General features: G+C 51.0%; 1 protein-coding gene across 2 annotated transcripts in view; it reads left to right on the forward strand.

Annotated features, from left to right (window-relative positions):
- The window catches only part of nlgn3a (neuroligin 3a), a gene marked incomplete in the record, with an annotated part of 124,867 nt that overhangs the window by 96,640 nt on the left and 8,123 nt on the right, over positions 1-20,104 (forward strand). For both annotated transcript variants that reach the window (XM_030368951.1, XM_030368952.1), the window contains 1 exon segment: positions 14,019-14,808. In XM_030368951.1, the coding sequence (XP_030224811.1) occupies positions 14,019-14,808 (790 nt within the window).

Here is a 20,104-nt window from a genome sequence, read left to right on the forward strand (position 1 = left end):
CGATACACACACAAAGCCACATACAAGTACACAAACAGACAAATGCATACAGAGACACACACACACCTGCACACACCTGCACACACCACGCAGCAAGCAGACCATACAAACACAAACACACAAACACATACACAAACTGGCACACGCATACACGCAAACAGTCAAACCCAGACACACGCACGCACCAACACACACACACATCCCTCTGTAAGCTTTGCACTCGGTGGGTAATTCTGCAGTGGGGTGATGGGATCACGTCCCAGCCAGGACCCATCTTGTGTCTGAGCTCGGCTCTCAATCTTTAATGTGTGCCCAGGAGCGAGGGAGCACCAAGAGACGCGGCGCAGCCCCCGCATACGGCCCTATTTCTGGACCGCTGTTTGCGCGGCTTTCCCGCCTCGAGTCAGACCGTGGAGGTGCGGTTGCCGTGGTCCCATCTCTCAGAGATCGGTCGGTGGCAAAGGCGTGTCAGTCCAGAAGAATTTAGTGTTTTGTTTGTTTTTCCTTTTGTTATTTAAAGATGGAGGGAAAAGGGGGCAACGTGCTACCGCAGAGAGGGAGACACGGACACACAGGTGGCTGAATATGTTCGCACCGCTGGAGTCTCGCACACGGGCGACACACACACGCTCACACACACACACGCGTACACACACAACACACACACGCTCACACAAACGTACACACAGATACACCCTCATCACACAAACATGTACACAATCAACACGCACACACGCTCCCACACACGTGCACACTCAACACGCTCACACACACGACACACACTCATCACACAAACGTACACACTCAGCACGCTCACACACACGTACACTACACACACACACACACTCATCACGCAAACATGTAAACAGTCAACACGCACACACACGTACACACTCAACACACACACACATTTACACACCCGACACCGCGGTTGATATTGCATGCCAGGATGGACCGCCCCCAAAGGGGTCAGCCTACGAACCCCAGAAACTGCGGTCCTAACAAGAGCGTTCCGGCTACTCTGAGAGGTGTTGTTATTTTGCCGGAGCCCCATTAGAGACGTGGAGGAGGGAAAATAATTGTGTGGCAGGTAGTGGATTCGAAGCACTCCAGTTGCGCTTGGTTAACTGGGGTTCCGGATTAAAGGAATTGTTGATGTCCTCAGTTGAGGAAGGAATAGGGGACGTCGCCAACAATTTTCTCTTTGTGTGGTGCCAGAATTCCTGAATTTCTCAGTGTATTTCTGTGTGCAAGTGTTTGGTGTGTTTAGTATAAGCGTCTGTGTGTGCGTGTGTGTGTGTGTGTGCGTGTGTGTGTGTGTGTGTGTGTGTGTGTGTGTGTGTGTGCGTGCATGCGTGCGTGCGTGCGTGCGAGCGTGCGTGCGTGTGTGTGTGTGCACATGTTGTGTGTTCATGATTGCATGTGTGTGTGTGTGTGTGTGTGCGTGTGAGCTGCATGTCTGGCATCTCATGCTGCTAGGATAGCGGGAATTACTCTTGCCTGTAGTAACCCATGGTAACCCCCCTAGAATACGAAAAAAACAGCTATATTTATACTGTTTGCATGTATCTAAGCTGATGTGTGGAAGATTCATTTCTTTACAAACTGTTTTCTTTTTGGGGGGTTCTATATGAGGGAGAATGAGATGTGCTATAGAGAGAATGCAATGTCTCATTCTTTGAACCAGAGTTCAAAGTCTGGCAGGAAAAGGGGCTGGTGATCTGAACTGAAGAGAAATGGTGAAAGGGCCTGGCTAAGCAAAAGCAATCTCCCACCCACCTCTTGCTCTGAGCGTGGATGTGCCCATCGCTCTCTCTTTCTCGCTCGCCCGCTCTCACACCTCGCCGATGCTCAAAGCTTGCAGAAAATGTATTTCAGCAAGACTTAGACAAAAAGATCCAGGCTTTGAGTTTCTGTCTTCTCTTCGGTTCTCTCTCAACCCCTCTCTCTCTGGCACTCAATTCAATTCGCTCTGTCTCAATTCAATTCTCTATCTTTTGCCTCTTTCCCTCTCTCTCTCTCTCTCTCTCTCTCTCTCTCTCTCTCTCTCTCTCTCTCTCTCTCTCGCTCTCACTCTCTCACTCTCTCACTCTCTTCCTCCCCTGCCCCCAAATCCCTATGAATCGCTCCAGGGGGGGCTGTATACTCTGTCGATAATTTGCCTGTCACAAACGTTAGAGCCCGTCCTCCCAACCCCCCACACTGCTTTTCTTGGCCCAGGAAGAGGGCAAAAAAAAGAAGAAAAAATAGAAAATAAAGAAACGAATTTCAGACATCCCATCTGGCTGTCAGTGCTGAGATGCCGCCAAGAATAGAAGCTTCCCATCTCTCCAAATTTCATGGCTGAACTGTCGTATAAGTGAGCCACTGTTATTCCATTGTTTGCATTCCCCCTGTCGTCGTCCCCCCCCCCCTCCTCCGCCGCCCCATCCACGCTCTGACCCTTCTCTGCTTGTCCTTTTCGTCGCGTCTGATTCATACTGTAGCACGGGGCCTTGCTTCCTCTTAGCCGACGCGGGCATCGACCCGGGTCAGCCGGTTCTCACGCAAGACATCGGCATCCACTGAACACCAGGACACCGTGTCCACGGCCCGCTCTGGGCCAATACACTTAGGGACGGCCGCCACTGGGCCGGAATGCCTTTGCACTTCCTCCAATATGAACATTATAATGCATCTTCTTCTTCTTCTCCGCGACCAGCGGCCATTCAGTTGCTCCCTCCCTGTTCTCTCACATCGCACATCAACATCCAGTCCGAAGGCTATATATAGGCGCTAATCGCCATCCTCTCGGCACAGCCAATGGGGCGCCTTGGTGGACGGCGTACGAGAGGGGTGTGTTTGTGTGTTTGTGTGTACGGAGTTGTGGGAGGGGGGGCGGGGGAGGGGGCGGTCAGAAAATATCTTTTAACAAGTCGTCTCATCTAATGAGATTAGCAGAGCTGCTTACAATGTGGTGACATGGAGATACACGCAGATAGCCTCGCAATAACTCATTATTCCTCTCGCTTCCACACCCGGCCCTGTGTGTTTCTGTGTGTGTGTGTGTGTGAGTGTGTGTGTGTGTGTTTGAGTGTGTGCGTGCGGGTCTATTTGTGTGGTGACGTTTACACAGCCTCCATGTCGATCTGAGGGCAGCAGGGAGGCAGGGAGGGAGGGAGCGGGGTGAATACGGCTTGAGCTTTCATTGCCCGGGCGCGCACACACATAGACACAAGCACACGTGCACAGGCACACACACACACACACTCAAGCATATACGCAAGCACACATGGACACTCGCACACACACAGTATACACATGCACGCACACACACACACTCACACACACGTATACACACACCAACACACACAGATACAGTGTTTGTGATGGTGTGACCGGGAGATCAGGGTAAGATCCGGACTGAAGAGAGTAAATAAAACGAGGAGCGCTGCATGTGGTCTTGTGTATGTGTTTTATGTTGCCCTTGGTTATACCAGGCATGTCTGTGTGTGTATTTTTCTTTTGCTCTGGGTCCTTCCAGGCGTGTGTCTTGGCGCGTGTGTGTGTGTGTGTGTGTGTGTGTGTGTGTGTGTGTGTGTGTGTGTGTGTGTGTGTGTGTGTGTGTGTGTGTGTGTGCGTGGTGGACTACACACACTAAATGGGTTTCCATGCTGTGGAAACACTCACAGTCAGCTCGTAAAGCATTCCTAAATGAGCCCCTTTTACCCTCTTATTTTCTAATAATTTGTTAATAATACCGTTGATAAGGAAGCGTTCATAGTGGGCTTAGTTGACGGGTGACATGGCCTCTATTACACTGACCAATGAAGGGTTTAATGAACTGTAAAATAATGGGAAGCATAACCGATGCCCGGTTCAGTGGGCAGAATTCAAATCAGGGAGTATTGTGAGCAAATCAATTCCCTCAAAATGATGACATCTCAATCCTAGCAGAGAAAGGCAACTGTGTATTTGTTGTGTATCCGTCGCTGGCAAACACCATTGATCAGAAGATCCCACAGTTAAAAAGAGTTGACAATGAGTAACAATGTTAGGGTGACCAATTGAAAGTCATTGAAGTCGCCGCGTTTGTCATTAACAACTTCTCACCTAGATTTAAATCGTAATGATTGGCTAAGCCCCACCTCTCCGGTTTAGCAGGTCGATTAAAGCCAAAGCAACTCAACAATAATGATGTTGCAAATGCTATTTGACCAAAGCCTTGTGTCGGTCTGCCTGCAATAGCAGCTAGATTGATGAGTTCAAGGGCTGTGCCTCTGTGTGTGTGTGTGGGGATGTGTGTGTGTTTGGGGTTGTGTATGTGTGTGTGTTTATCGATGTGTCTGTGTCTGCATGGTTATTGGTCTATGTTGGTGTGTTTGTGTGTCTGTGTAGTTTGTGTGGGCGTGTGCCGGTGTGCGTGTGCCTGTGTGTGTGTGTGTGTGTGTGTGTGTGTGTGTGTGTGTGTGTGTGTGTATGCCTGTGCGTGTGTGTCTGTTTGTGTGTGTGTTTGTGTGTGTGTGTGTGTGTGTGTGTGTGTATGTGTGTGTGTGTGTGTGTGTGTGTGTGTGTGTATGCCTGTACGTGTGTGTCTGTTTGTGTGTGTGTGTGTGTGTGTGTGTGTGTGTGTGTGTGTGTGTGTGTGTGTGTGTGTGTGTGTGTGTGTCTGGTTCTCTGTGTGTATGCGTGCCTTCCCCTACGTGTCTGTTTGTTTGTATGTGTCTGCCTTTACGTGTGTGTCTGTGAGTGTGCGTCTTGTTCTTGTCTCGGCTTCTGAGTGTGGTCCTTTCCGGGGGCCTGGAGTGTGTGTTATTGACCAGTCGATGTCACATTGTGATTAGTAGGAGATATCAAACTCACGGAGCTTAAGATGCACATCGATCCAGAGACGAGGTTGCCGACTGTCAATGGGGTCATTCTAGCTACTCCTCGCTGGCCCCCCCTTTTATACCCAGTCTATCTCATCTCTGCCAACGCGGCCCTTCACTGCCTCGCTTCCCTCCCCTCTTCCCTTGCTACCCTTTATTTTCCTCTGCTCTCCCTATACTTTGCCTCATTCATACGCTAGTGTCTTCTTTTCTCCTCTCATCTCACCCCGTTGCCCCCTCTCTCTCGTTTTTCCCTCTTTGTTATTTTTCCTTTCTCCCCTTTCATCCTCCTCCTCCTCCTCCCCCTCCCTCCCTCCTCTTCCTCGCCGTCCTCCTCAGCCTCCTCCTCCTCATCCCCCCCTCCCTCCCCACCTCCCTCCCTCCTCTTCCTCGTCGACCTCCTCAGCCTCCTCCTCCCCATCCTCCCCCTCCTCCCCCTCCTCCCCCTCCCTCCCTCGCTGCTCTTCCTCGTCGTCCTCCTCTGCCTCCTCCTCCTCATCCTCCCCCTCCTCTTCCTCCTCCCCCTCCCTCCCTCCCTCCTCTTCCTCGTCGTCCTCCTCTGCCTCCTCCTCCTCATCCTCCCCCTCCTCTTCCTCCTCCCCCTCCCTCCCTCCCTCCTCTTCCTCGTCGTCCTCCTCTGCCTCCTCCTCCTCATCCTCCCCCTCCTCCTCCTCCTCCCCCTCCCTCCCTCGCTTCTCTTCCTCGTCGTCCTCCTCCTCCTCCTCCTCCCCCTCCTCTTCCTCCTCCCCCTCCCTCCCTCGCTTCTCGTACTCGTCGTCCTCCTCTGCCTCCTCCTCCTCATCCTCCCCCTCCTCCTCCTCCTCCGCCCCCCTCCCTCCCTCCTCGTAACCCTGTTGGATCAAACTCTTTATCTGGCCTGAGCCACGGCCGGTTGGTTGTGTAGACCCTCTCTACAGAGGAGCCGGGCTTCAAACGGCCGCCTCGTCCGGGGGCTTAGAGGAGGCATGTGCTCGGGTCTGATAGAAGTAAACACTGGCCCACGAGATGAGTTGTTTTCTGTGTGGACGCGATGAAACGTCCTTCTGTCTCTGGAACTAGAACAACTACACTCCAGTCAAATATGGACAACCGCGCGGCATGAAAGGGAGATGGGGTTGTTAAAATCCACCCGTACAGCCGGGGGCCAGAAGAATTGGAGTGGTGGGTTGAATAGAACGGCGCAATTAGACGGCAGTAATAAGAAGGACTTTTACTGTATGTGTGGGGACCCCCAGAGACCACCCGAGATCAGGTGAGGGGTTGCTGTGTAGCCTGTGAAAGAACACGATAGTATATCCATCATTCATGAGATGAATCACTAGTGATGCAACCAGACATTTTGGACATCTAACACCGACGCACGCACGCACATTCACCCGCAATTGTTTGTCAGTGTTTGGAGTGTGTGTGAGTGTGCGGATGTGTGACTGTGTGAGTGTGTGTGTGATTGCTTGTGTGTGTGGGGGTGTATGTTCTGCTGTGAGCACAGCCTCCTTATCCACTTTAATCGTCAGGAGCATCTGGAATGAATGCCAAGGGCCACTCATGCTCAGATGCACACGTACACACACGTACACACACTCTCATACTACACACACACACACACACACACACACACACACACACACATACACACACGCACACTGGCCTCTTTGGATGGTGTCCACTGATATTGAGTGCCTCTGTTGCTTTAAGGATAAGGCACCCTCCTCATAAACCATCAGTTTGGCCTTTACTGAAAGATCCGGCATTATTCCTGCTATTGACTCCACGTTGACGAGCGTAATGTAAACCAGGAATTTTAACAAGACAGAAAGATACGGTAGGCATTGTTTGTGGCAGCGGCCCGACCGGCAGCCAATTACCCGTTGCCTCACGCATGATCAGACCCACAGTCGCGGCTGTGGATGCAGAGTGGGGCTGGGTCGTATCCATGGAGACGGCGACCCCTAACTCGGCATTAGGACTAGAAGTGGCCGAGGCGGTGCGGTTAGACTTGTTTCATTGGCGTGCGCCCCGCGCGTTAGCCGGGGCTGATACAGGCTAGCGTGGACTCGACCGGCAGCTGCCACGCCAGCCAGCGCATATCACTCCGCTGGGATAATGCTATGGTTAATAGAGAGGGAGACAGAGAGGGAGAGGGCAGGGGACAGGGAGAGAGGAGAGAGGGAGACGGAGAGGGAGAGGGCAGGGGACAGGGAGAGAGGAGAGAGGGAGACGGAGAGGGAGAGGGCAGGGGACAGGGAGAGAGGAGAGAGGGAGACGGAGAGGGAGAGGGCAGGGGACAGGGAGAGAGGAGAGAGGGAGACAGAGAGGGAGAGAGGAGAGAGGGAGACAGGTTAAAATGGAGCTGTAGCAAGCGAGCGAGAGAGGATGAGAGACGTTGAGAGAGAGAGATGAGAGAGAGAGAGAGAGAGAGAGAGAGAGAGAGAGAGAGAGAGAGAGAGAGAGAGAGAAACGGGATAAAGTGTAGCCATAGCTAGTGAGAGAGAGAGGATGAGGGAGAGATTGAGAGGACAAGGGAGGACGAGATTGAGAAGGAGGGCGAGAGTGATACAGAGGGAGAGAGAGAAAGGGCGAGAGTGATACAGAGGGAGAGAGTGATACAGAGGGAGAGAGAGAGAGAGGGCGAGAGTGATACAGAGGGAGAGAGAGAGAGAGAGAGAGAGAGAGAGAGAGAGAGAGAGAGAGAGAGAGAGAAAAGAGAGAGACAGAGATGGACAGAAGCCTGGGTAAAGTGTCATTGTGAGACGGATAGAGAAAGAGAGGGAGAGAAAGGGTGAGACAGAAACACAGGAGCCAAGATAAAGTGTAGCCATATCGAGAGAGAGAGCGAGAGAGAGGGTGGATGGTGGGGAGGGGGGATTGGTTGATGGTTGTTGATTGTTAGAGGTGTGGGTTGTTGGGTGGGTGGGCGGGTGGGCGTGGGGGGGGGGGGGGGGGGGGGGGGGGGGGGGGGTTATCAAGTGCATCCTACGGAGCGGCGTAGCCTAGATGGACCGCGGAGTGAGGGCGGTATAAATGCTGATCCGTGGGCGGCGTGGTCGGGTTCAAATGTGTCTGTGGAGGTTTGCTTACAGGCGAGAGACAGCGCGGAGGTAAGATGGCTCAAAGGATTCAGGCGCCAGTGAACGTGGGCTTATGTCTAATAATCAGCAGGGGAGCGACTCAACACGCTGGAGGGAGGGAGTCAGAGTGAGGGAGAGAGAGAGAGAGAGAGAGAGAGAGAGAGAGAGAGAGAGACGGAGGGAAAATAAGAACAAATAACAAGAGAGAGAGAGAGATAAATAAACAGAGTGTATCTAGGATGAGGTAGCCATGTATCAACGTAGCAGGAATCGCTCGATAGATGGATGGAGGAGTGGAGAGGAGACGTAGCGGAGTTATCCCTGTGGCTATAGTATTGCTCTTGCAAATAGCTTTCATGTGGTCCGCGCAGAATTTTGATAAGATTTGAGCTGCTTTGCATATTTCCACCCCTATTAGTTCATAGAGTAAAAAGTCACCCATGGAATAGCGGTTTGTTGAATAGATCGGCATTTTAAGAGCTTGTCTGGCCAGGAACCGAACTATCAAGGTCATGTGATCCGCATAAGTGGCCCCCTTTACTGGGTTCGCTGTTGCTTTTGGATGACTTTGCCATGGCAACGTGACTGGCTTTATTTTTTTATATGCTGGATGACTTTTACACTTGCATACTATATCACATTGACCAGACTGATAAAAATCACTTTTAAGGCTTGGGGATTTTTTTGCCAGCTGTTTATTGCAGAGGAGTATCACTTTTGGCACCTCAGCTGCCAGAGGAATATTCTTGTCAACATGCACAAGCTGCTCACACACACACACACACACACACACACGCACAGACGCTCATTTTACCAGACTCACAGGGTTTCAATTTATTTTGAGTTTATGTCATCTTTTGAAGCCCTATGGAATTACAGTAAAAAAAAATGTCGAAGGCAATGTTAAAGGCCAACCATCTGATTACTAAACCCAGATTCTTCTGCGATAAAAAGAATTTCACACTTTACTGATTATCATGAAACTGCACACATTAATCAAGGCCCCTGGAGTGTTGTGTGTCTGTGTGTGTGTGTGTGTGTGTGTGTGTGTGTGTGTGTGTGTGTGTGTGTGTGTGTGTGTGTGTGTGTGTGTGTGTGTGTGTGTGTGTGTGCATGTCTGTTTGCATGTCTGTGTGCATGTCTGTGTGCGTGTGTGTGTGTGTGTGTGTGTGTGTGCGTGTGCGTGTGTGTGTGTGTGTGTGCGTTTCAGTGTTTGTATGTATATGCGTGTGGTTTTTTTTTGCATACATGTCTGTGTGTGTCTGTGTGTCTGTGTACATCAGTGTCTGAGTGTATGGGTGCTAGTGCACGTAGGTGTGAAGGAGCGCGTGTGCTCGTGTGGATGCCTGCATGCGAGTGTTTGTGTGTTTGTGCATGCGCCGGTCCCTGCATACGTGTGTGTGTTTGTGTGCTAGCGAGCGTTTGCTAGCGTGCATGCGTGTGCGCGCATGTGCGTGTGTGTGCGTGTGTGTGTGTGTGTGTGTGTGTGTGTGTGTGTGTGTACAACTCTCCTCGTGGTCATTCCACACCGCGGCCACTGCAGCCCGTGAGCCTCTTGTCGTGTCTCAAGGTCATCAGAGATATAAATGACTTTTTTTCCATCAACGGTAAATTATCTCCTAGACGCTCCTGCCAATCCTGGGCTTGTGCCACATGGGCAGGCTTAAGGGCGTATGCCTGACGTTCATGGGGGAAGGGGAGGGGGGGGGGGGGGGGGGGTGTGTGTGGAGGGGGGCAGTTCGGTCGAGGTCGTCAAACCACTGCCGGGAGTGCGCGCGCGGGCCGACACTTTTAGCCCGGGACCCAATGAGTGATTACCTGGAAGCTGGGCTCATAATTCAGCGTGACCTCAATCTGTCAGCCCGGGCTGTGGGGCTTGATGGATTCCTCTCACCGTTTGGGTGTCAGCCTCTCGCATGTCAAACACAGGCAGATAAAGACAGGGCTATCTATTGGCGTCACACAAGCATAACATGCTGGATACAAAGCCAAAGACACCGGAGGGATGGGTAGAGATGGAGGAGGCGGAGGTGTGTGTGTGTGTGTGTGTGTGTGTGTGTGTGTGTGTGTGTGTGTGTGTGTGTGTGTGTGTGTGTGTGTGTGTGTGTGTGTGTGTGTGTGTGTGTGGAGGGGTGGGCATTCTTGGCCAACATGATGTGTGAAGTTTGGGCTTTCCTTGCCAGTTTATACTTTGAAGGGATGATTTGTCGAGTTTGGTATTTGGCGCTGTGCATGGATGTAGTAATGGATAGTAAAGACAAAACAATGTCACAAATTATTAACACCCCCCCCCCTCCCTGAACGTAATGATCTAATGTCATCTGTCCCTCCATTCATCTTCATTATGAGTTATCATTCAAAGTCAAAGAGTGTGCATAGACATATACGCTGGTTCACGCACTCTCACACAAACCCACCACGCAAACCTGATAACGAGACACACACACACACACACACACACACACACACACACACATAAACAGACAGACTCACACACTCTAACGGAAAACCCAACCACACAAATCCTGACGCACACACAAAGACAGAGACACAGACACACGTACACATACACACACACACACACACACACAAACACACCTAATCACACGGACACACACACAGACACAGAGACACTCCCAGTGTGGATCATTAGTAGATTCCCTCAGTTGGTGGTAGAGCCCCTGTGCCTATCTCCTTTCTTTTGACCTTCCCCCGTGAGACTTCAATAGCACCCACACACACACACACACACACACACACACAAAAACACACACAAACTTAAACCAAGCCACATATAGACACATGCACAGATCCTACACATACTCATTGCTTGTGTTCCAGATCTGTCTATTTCTACACGTAAACAACAGTAATATCTGAATTGTTGTAACTCTTTCTCCTTGGTCCCAATGATAAATTCTCTCCACCTGCTTTTTTGCCATGAGGTTACTGAACCTCAGAGTATATAATGGTATAGTATAGTATAACACAGTATGGTATAGTATAAAGTACAGCATAGTATAGAATACCAAGCTGCATCAGGACACAACGATCTTTCTTAATATATATTCTTCTTTATTTCCCTTGTTCTCATCCATTACACCATCATCATTTGATTTATGTCGTTCAAATCTTCACGGTGATTTAGGGGCCGTCGATGGGCTGGCAAAACGCTGCCACCCTACAGCGGGGCTGTGACCAAAGCTGTTATGGCGTTGTATAAGCTGTTGCGGGGTTTTGGTGGCGTTTCGGGGGGTGGTGGGGGAGGAGGGGAGGATCATTGGACTACCCCCCCCCCCCCCCCCCCCCCCCACATCTCCACACACTCCCCCTCCCTCCCCCCCCCTCACTAACACCATGACGGCTGTGAGACCGTTTACGACAGCACGGTCAAAAATCTCCGGGATGCAAATATGAGGGGTAGGAGGGAAAAGAGGAGAGAGAGGGAGGAACAGAGAGTGCTAGGCCCCGACGGGGGGGGGAGGAGGAGAAGGGAGGGAGAGCAGGATTAAGCCTCAGCACGCAGACACACACCACCACATCACCCCCACACCCTCTCCCCCCCCCCCCCCCCCCCCCTGCCTTCTGCCTCCGGGCGGCCATCTTTCATCTTGCGGCCGACGCTCTAATGCTTTCAAGTGGGTAAAATCCTTGACATCTGCTTCCTCTCGGCGAGACGGCGCGCAGGCCACCATCCTGCCGAGACGACCGTCCACAGGAGCCCAGTGCCGCAGGGGGAGGGGCCTAAGGCGACCAATGGCCTTCGTCCTCTGAAGATGAGGCTGTGTGCACATGAGTACACACGCGCGCGCGCACGTGCACACACACACACATGGAGAGACACAGTTGTACAAGCACAGACACACACACACAGCTTTGAACTCACGCACACACATAGTGAATTTAATCAGACAGGTACCCCACTATAAGGCGCTGAGACCTTGATTGACCCACACACACACACACACACACACACACACACAAACACATACGTATGCCCTCATAGACACACACACAGATGCACACACACGTTTGAACCGACATTCACAAACACACACAGTACATCGAATCAGACAGGCAATCCACTACAAGCCACTGACACCTTGATTGCACACAAACACACATGAACAAATACACAGACACACAGACACACACAGTACAACTGTGTACAAAGCTTGCACAATAAAATATGCCCCCAAATGGCACATTTGTGCCAGACCCAAGTAAACACACTAGCCATGGAAACATTTAACAGTTCACTTGCCCAGACACATTTATTCTATTTACTATGGGCAGAGTAATAAATGTAAATAGCTCTGTAAATAAACACCTCATCTTTGCCATGAAAGAAAAAAATCATGAGTGCCCCCCTCCCCCCCACTGCTTATGATTAAGACTAAAGTGATATTTTGGCGTTCAGGTCTACAGTTTACCTCATAAACACTGAGGTGTAGACACCGCCGCCCACATAGACACAGAAATATCTGCAACTAAGTCTGCGCGCTTCATCTTCCTCTGCTTGTCTTTTGTCTCCGCAATGTCATCTTATCTTGTGATATATCATGCTAATAAACCCGGCTCTATTTCAGGAGACGTGCTCCGGAGTACCCAAGAGTACAAATATTTATTCTTGGTATATGTCTCAGACAGGGATGCTTCCTCCGAGCGTAGCTCTACCGGTGTCATGTTTTACCTATTAAGCTGGCGATAAACCTGTGAACCAGCCGGTGATTTGCTACTCCAGCTTCCTGCAAGACTTTGATAACAAATAAAACGTCCTTTACGAATCTCAGACAGATGTATGGTGCCCAGACACGGCAGACACAAAGCAGAGGCCAGGCGGAAATAAGCTAGACTTCCCCCCCCTCTCGCCTCTATTAATGGGAGATCATTTCCAGGAATGTAATTATGCAATTTCTTTCCCCTCGTAAATAGGGTTGTATTGTTCTGCTGCATGGTGGAGAGAGAGGAGTCGTTTTTGCTCTGAGCAAACCCCAAACAAAACCCGACAGCGTGGGAGCAACAAGCCTTTCCTTCTCCCTCCTGCTTTACCTTCGGAAGCGTCTCCCTTTCAAAAGCCTTTTGCCAGCGATACTGTCGCATCGAAGAGCTGCTCTGGGCCTACGTTGCTCTTATCTGCTGATTGTGAATGGGAGACAATTTTGGTTTGTTTATTGTGTCTCCTTTGTGAAAGCCTCTCCACAGACAGTGCTTACGATGCTCTGCTACTGAAATGCTTGACTACCGATAAAAAAATACTTGGTTCCTCAATCCCTGCTGCTAATTTCTATATTTAGCTGCCCTCCCACAGCCTGCTTTTATTTAATAGTCATAATGGTAGATGTGGCTCATCTTTTAAGCATAAACGGTTGTGTGTGTATCGTCTGTGCTGAAATGTGTGCTTGAAAGACAAAGAAGATGAGAGAGATGGTGGAAACACAGAGGAGAGTGAGAGTCGGTGGGTGTGTGCGAATGGAATCTGTGGCTATATAATTGCAGTCTTTTAGCCCGCAAAATTCAACCTACACTTAAGGTTGAAAGCACACAATCAATTAAGTTAAGATCAGTAAAACGCCGCCAGCCTTTGTTATTCTCAGCAGAAAAAGAACTGAGGTGAGGTGGTGGCGTTGGTGGATGATGTTTTTATCCTTTGTACGAAATGGCATGGTCTGCTAACTTTCTGATGCTCCTTTGCAGCAAGGCCTACACGGGTAGCATCTGTTTCTGACAGGAAACACCGAGTTCATTATTTTGGCGCAGGATGGAGATGGATGGAACAACACAAGATGAGAGCGAGAATGCTGATTTTCTCTCCTGTCTGCATGCTGTCTTTGCAAAGACACCATCTGCACATTCATTATCGCAGCCATGATTTCATTATTGTATTGTGTGTAGCAACGAGGACTTGCACTCTGCCCGGCCTTTGTTATGCTTATCGCGCGGGCTCCTGATAGACTGTTTTTGATTAGACCAGCGAATGCAACGTTTGACCAAACAAAGCACTACCTTATACATTAAGTAACGCATTGTACCACCAAAAATTAATCTGATTCTACATCTAACAGCTTTTCCCCCCATACCTCTCTCCTTGTCCACACAGGCCTGTTCCATCGAGCCATCATCCAGAGCGGTTCGGCCCTGTCTAGCTGGGCGGTGAACTACCAGCCGGTCAAATACACCCGTCATCTGGCGGAGAAAGTGGGCTGCAACGTCCTGGACACGATGGACATGGTGGACTGCCTGCGGAAGAAAGGCTGGCGGGAGCTGGTGGAGCAGGACATCCAGCCCGCGCGCTACCACGTGGCGTTCGGGCCGGTGATCGACGGCGACGTCATCCCCGACGACCCGGAGATCCTCATGGAGCAGGGCGAGTTCCTCAACTACGACATCATGCTGGGCGTCAACCAGGGCGAGGGCCTGCGCTTCGTGGAGAACGTGGTCGACTCCGAGGACGGCGTGTCGGGCAACGACTTTGACTTCTCCGTGTCGGACTTCGTGGACAGCCTGTACGGGTACCCCGAGGGCAAGGACACCCTGCGGGAGACCATCAAATTCATGTACACGGACTGGGCCGACCGGGACAACCCCGAGACGCGGCGCAAGACCCTGGTGGCGCTCTTCACCGACCACCAGTGGGTGGAGCCGTCGGTGGTGACGGCGGATCTGCACGCCCGCTACGGCTCGCCCACCTACTTCTACGCCTTCTACCACCACTGCCAGAGCCTGATGAAGCCGGCGTGGTCGGACGCGGCGCACGGCGACGAGATCCCCTACGTGTTCGGGATCCCCATGCTGGGCGCCACCGACCTCTTCCCCTGCAACTTCTCCAAGAACGACGTCATGCTCAGCGCCGTGGTTATGACCTACTGGACCAACTTCGCCAAGACCGGGTGAGTAGAGGCATTGCTTTGTGTCAGGGGGTTTCTGGTGTGAAAGAGACTCTCATGGGGTTGCTGATGTAGCCGATCTCGCTTTGGATTTACGGTAATTGCGATTCAAAGCCTCCTACGTTTCTGGCCCTCCCTAGCTTCGATTGAAGCACTTTTGAACAGAGCTTTGTGTTGTGTTTAACATCTTGCAGAACAACAAAATAGTGTTGAGGAAAGTTGCTGCGTTTGTTTGTTAGCGATGTTTTTCATCATTGTTTTCCTCTGGCCTTTCTTTGTTCTCCGTCACCTGAGACTTATTGAATCTGAGGAAGATTAAACGCCCTATTTTGTGGCTTTTTTGTCTTTGCCTCCCTGGACATAGTATTAGTTGAATATGTGCGCCTGAAAGCAAGTGTGTGTGTGTACGGCTGTGTGTGTGCGTGTGTGTGTGTGTGTGTTTGTGTGTGTGTTTGTATGTGTGTTGGGGGCGGGCATGCATGATTGTGCATCAAGATTCACTATTGGACTATTCTATTCGGTTCCTTCTTACACAGCCCGATAAACATGGAGCTTTAACATCCAGGCCTATTACACTGCAGCCAACAACTGTATCGATTCCCCAGTCTGCTCTCAGTCGATCACCCGTCCCCTGGTGACTCTCACACCCTGCCAAGCTCCCCTCACCCACGTCCGGCCCCACGCGGCTCCACTCCTACCAGCGCTACAAGTAATCTCATCTAACGCCTCGCAATTCAATTTGGAGGTTCCCCGATAACGGATTGATTGCATCGCTGACGGGGTTATTACTTCCCGTATATTTCCCTTTTGCATAAAAACCTAAAAATAATGATGCATTTGCATTCGCTACATCATTCGCGGTCCGACGACCGCTGCCGTGACCCTGGGGCCTCAGGTTAGGGGGCCCCGGGCCTGTGCATCTCTAATGGGATACCAGCTTGTGCAAATGGACTGCTCTGCTCCTGTTTTCCCTCCAAGGAGAGCGGAAGGGCCCGGAGCCCTACAGGGCGGCCATCTTGTGTCTAGAGACATGTCTCCTATTCAGACACACACCGGCAGCCAGTGGTAAAGAGTCAGTTGGAGTGAGTTTCATTATTTTTCTTTGGTTGAATAAAACCCAAGCCAGACGGTTTTGATGTTTTATGGCAGCGACGGCCGGCCGTAAATTCAGTGAACAACTGACCTTGGTTGGGCTTGGCAAAGGAAACCCTTCAGACGGATCGTCATAACCCAAATATACAACCTGTATCCACACAGATTTCACACAGCGTCACGCACCGAGCCACCGCACCTCCGAGTACATCTGCCTTTCATCCTTTCAGCCGTATCAGAACAAAGCAAAGAGGGGGGGGGGAAAAAAAAACTGAGCAAAGAGCGCTCTGACGCTGATCTGAGTGTCTGCTCTTTGCTCGGCATTGAATGAGACGAGGAGCGCGTTGGTACCTATAGCTTGTGTCCACCGTCTGTGGCTGTGTACTTTGGAATTAAGCCAGATGGGGGGGAGGGGGAGGATGGATGGAGGGCAGGATTATTGGGAACCCAGCAGTAGGCACTGAGCTGGTAAAGAGCCTGGGATTAGATGGCTCAATGATAATAGAAAAACTCAGAAGTTCTCCTCCAAAGGGCTATTTTCCTTCAGACCAAGTCAAGGACTCCACCACTAATCACTCATTTCTCCGGGGTTAGTGGAGGGTGAGTGGGAGGTACCGGCAACAATTAAAGCACCGTAAATTTCTCCCAATAGATTTTCTTTTTTGTGCCATAAATTCATCCGCTGCATTTAAAGTGGCCCGAGGATAGATCTATATAAATCTCTTCTTCCCTCTCTGTGGTCTGACCAATTTGGCCCCGAAGGATCTCCGTATAATTAACACCCAATAAAATACCCAAACTCTGAGTCTGGGTGGCCGTCCCCGAGAAGCAGCCACCCCTGCCAGTGGTTTGTCTCACTGCTCTACACTCCCACCCTCCCTCTCTCCACTACCCCCACTGATCTTCTTAATGAGCTGACCCAGATTGCACTTCCTGGCCCAGTCGCTAAATCGGCTGTAGAATCATGGCTGACACAGTGTTGAGACACTTGGACTGCGTGTCAACAGAGTGCATCATAACAGCACCCTCCCCCCCACTACACTAAACCCCTCCCCCGCCCTCCCCCCCCCCCCCCCCCCCCCCCCCTCATGTGTCATCTGCACGTAGCAAATCCCTGCCCAATTCTTTATTTATTTTGCCTTTTGCAACGTGGGTGGAGCACACAAGCAAATCCATGTGTGTCTGTGCGTGTGTTTGTGTGTGTGTGTGCATGTTTATGTGTTTTTGTCTGTGTCTGTGTTTGTGTCTGTGTGTGTGTGTGTGTGTGTGTGTGTGTGTGTGTGTGTGTGTGTGTGTGTGTGTGTGTGTGTGTGTGTGTGTGTGTGTGTGTGTGTGTGTGTGTGTGTTTGAGCATCTTTGCATGTGTGTTTGTGTGCTTGTGTGTTTGTGTGTGTGTGTGTGCGCCTTTGAATGTGCGTGTGTGTTTAGGTATGTGTCTGCACACGTGTGTTCGCATTTGTGTGTAAATATGTTTTATGTTGAGTGCATTCAGTTTCTGTTGTCTCTAATGTAAGTAAGTATGTACATCTGTACTGTTTGTACATATGCACTGAATGTGTGCATTCATTGTATGTTTGTATGTGTTGTTGTGGAAGTCTCTTCACTTCCACTTGTTCGCTGCCGCGCTTCCCTCATCAATGGAAAGCAATAATATCAATATCGGCGGCAGCTGTGCCCCATCCACATCTGCTATATGAGCACGACCCTGAAAGCCTATCACAGGTCCTCACACTGTAGCACCCTCCCTGTGCACGGATCTCAAGCACGGCATGAACACACACACACACGCAGACACGGAACACAGACACGCACACACATGCACGCACACAGCAAAACACACACACGCATATGCACGCACACACACACACACACACACACGCACAAACACGAAAACACACACATGCACACGCATGCACACTCAATCGCAAAACAAACGCACATACATGCAGGCGCACACATGCAAACCCACGTGCACGCACACACATGCATGTGCATTGTGCACACACACACACGTCCCGTACACACACCCACAGACACAGTGCACGCACATACACACACACACACACACACACAGGCGGGAGCGTCACGTACAGAACGGAGGAGGCACGGCGCGCCCGCAGCTCTGGCGTTACTTCATAAAAGGCGTAATGATGAAAGGCTGAGAGACATCAATCATAATAGATCATTAGCGCTGTAAATATATCCAAGCTTCAAGTCTCTTCCCTTACTTCCTGAGTTCTCGTTCGTGCTGCTTTTCCCGCTCATTCTACCCCGTGTTCTAGGCAAGGGAGAGTTGAGGCTCATTTCAGACGGCGTCATGTAGAAACAGGATGGATACAGCGGTACTAGTCGTTCCCCCCCCCCACCCCCCACCCCCGCCTCACCTACACACACAAACACACACGTAAACAAACACACACAACACAGTCTATTTTCTCGCCTCCCTTGTTATTTTGGAGCAGAAACATGGACATGGGCTAAACACATGCAGTATTGATCGCGGGCGGGTGTGGCGGTGACAGCAGCAGGCGACGGAGACAGGCGGTGACGGAGGTAATCCGGGCGTAGCGGTGGCGGAGCGCGGACGTGATTTACTGCCGCGCCGCGGTTGAAATCCTGTGTTTTTTCCCGCTCATGTGACCCCTCCCTTGCTGCAGGGTTAACGACAATGTACATCAACCTTTATATTCCCAATGCAGGCCCAGCCCTCTGTTTGACCTCTCCCATGCTACCGCGCAACCTCCTTCTCTTTAAAAAATGTTTTTTTTAGCCCGGCTAATTACATCGCCAACCCCAGCACCACCACCTTCAAACCCCCCCTCCATCCCCTCACCCTCCACTCCCCCTGCCCCCAGACGCAAGCGCCAAGCCCCAATTCCCCACCCTTAAATCTCACGTACTTTCCCTGGCTTAACCACCGCATCTCTCACTACCCCTCATTAGGGCTCTGCAGGAGGGGGGGGGGGGGGGGGGATGGTTGCAGTTTGGCACCCGGGGGAGGGTGGGAGAGATAAGAGAGAGGGCTTTTCAATAAGGGCTTTAGGCCGGGCTGGAATAACACGAGAGCTGACCGTCCCTCCTACCTTCTCCATTAAGGAGGCACTCACTTGATGGGAGATTTGTAGCCGATACGCTGATTTACATGAAAGAAGGGAAGGAAGTGGTAGGGGCTTGTTAAAAGCCCCCCCCCCCCCCCCCCCCCCGCCTCCTCCTCCCTCCGGGACGCCATCGATCACCATCATGCGGCGTGGTCTGAATATAATGAGTTGTGGTGGAGGTGAGGTGGTGGAGGTGGTGGTGGTGGCTGTGGTGACAGAACACAAATAGATGTGTTGCATGATGGGTATATTATGTCCATACACATCTGCGCGCTCTTATTGCCTCTTAGCCTTTCACAGCATGCATCGTTTATGATTTACTATATAGTTCTTGATGACTGAGTTTGTAAATATTGTGGGCGAATACGTGGGCGTTTTTATTCTTGCATCGTCGCTTGCATTGTATGTGCAAACTCTTTGATAAAATGAATAGATTCTGATTTCGATTCTGAATTGGATTAGAAAGTGAAAGTGAAAGTAAGATCGCTTTTCGGCTTCGGCGCCCACAGCCTCATGCTAACGCTGTGAACATTCAGAGGCGCGGAGAGGAGGAGAGACGCTAGCGTTTTTCTGCCACTTAAACTCTCCAAGCCAATCCAGAAAATCAATAGTGTCTATAATAATGAGTGGCCACGGAGCAGCTGTGACCTCGCTGGCCCGACAGCCCGGCACGGCCCAAAGTCAAAGCAACACGCTCGGCCAGCGCGGCACTGCTTAGCCTGCTGATCCGATGGGCTGACATTAAATAAAAAGCCCAACCCCTCCCCCCCTATCCCCTCTACTCCCTCCCCTCCCTCCGCCCTGGTTTGTCCGATCCCAGTTGCTAAAACATGAAAGCTGAGAGGCGCACAGCACGGCCGCTTGCCCGCACAGTTCTGATGTTGCACCACCCGACAAACCCTTTTGTTTAGCCGCATCTACACACAGCATTGTTTTCGCGTGAATTTCAGCTTTTTCCTTGTTCTTTTACTCTTTGTATCATAACTCGACGATCTTACTTCACGTGTCACCGACAAACACCACGAAACCGGAGCACATTAGCTCCGCCGCGCCCGGGTGGGAAGAAGCATCCGTTGTGTGTGTGTGCGTGTGCGTGTGTGCGTGTGTGT

The sequence above is a fragment of the Gadus morhua genome, chromosome 10 (genome assembly GCF_902167405.1).
Source record: "Gadus morhua chromosome 10, gadMor3.0, whole genome shotgun sequence".
NCBI classification, from domain to species: domain Eukaryota; kingdom Metazoa; phylum Chordata; class Actinopteri; order Gadiformes; family Gadidae; genus Gadus; species Gadus morhua.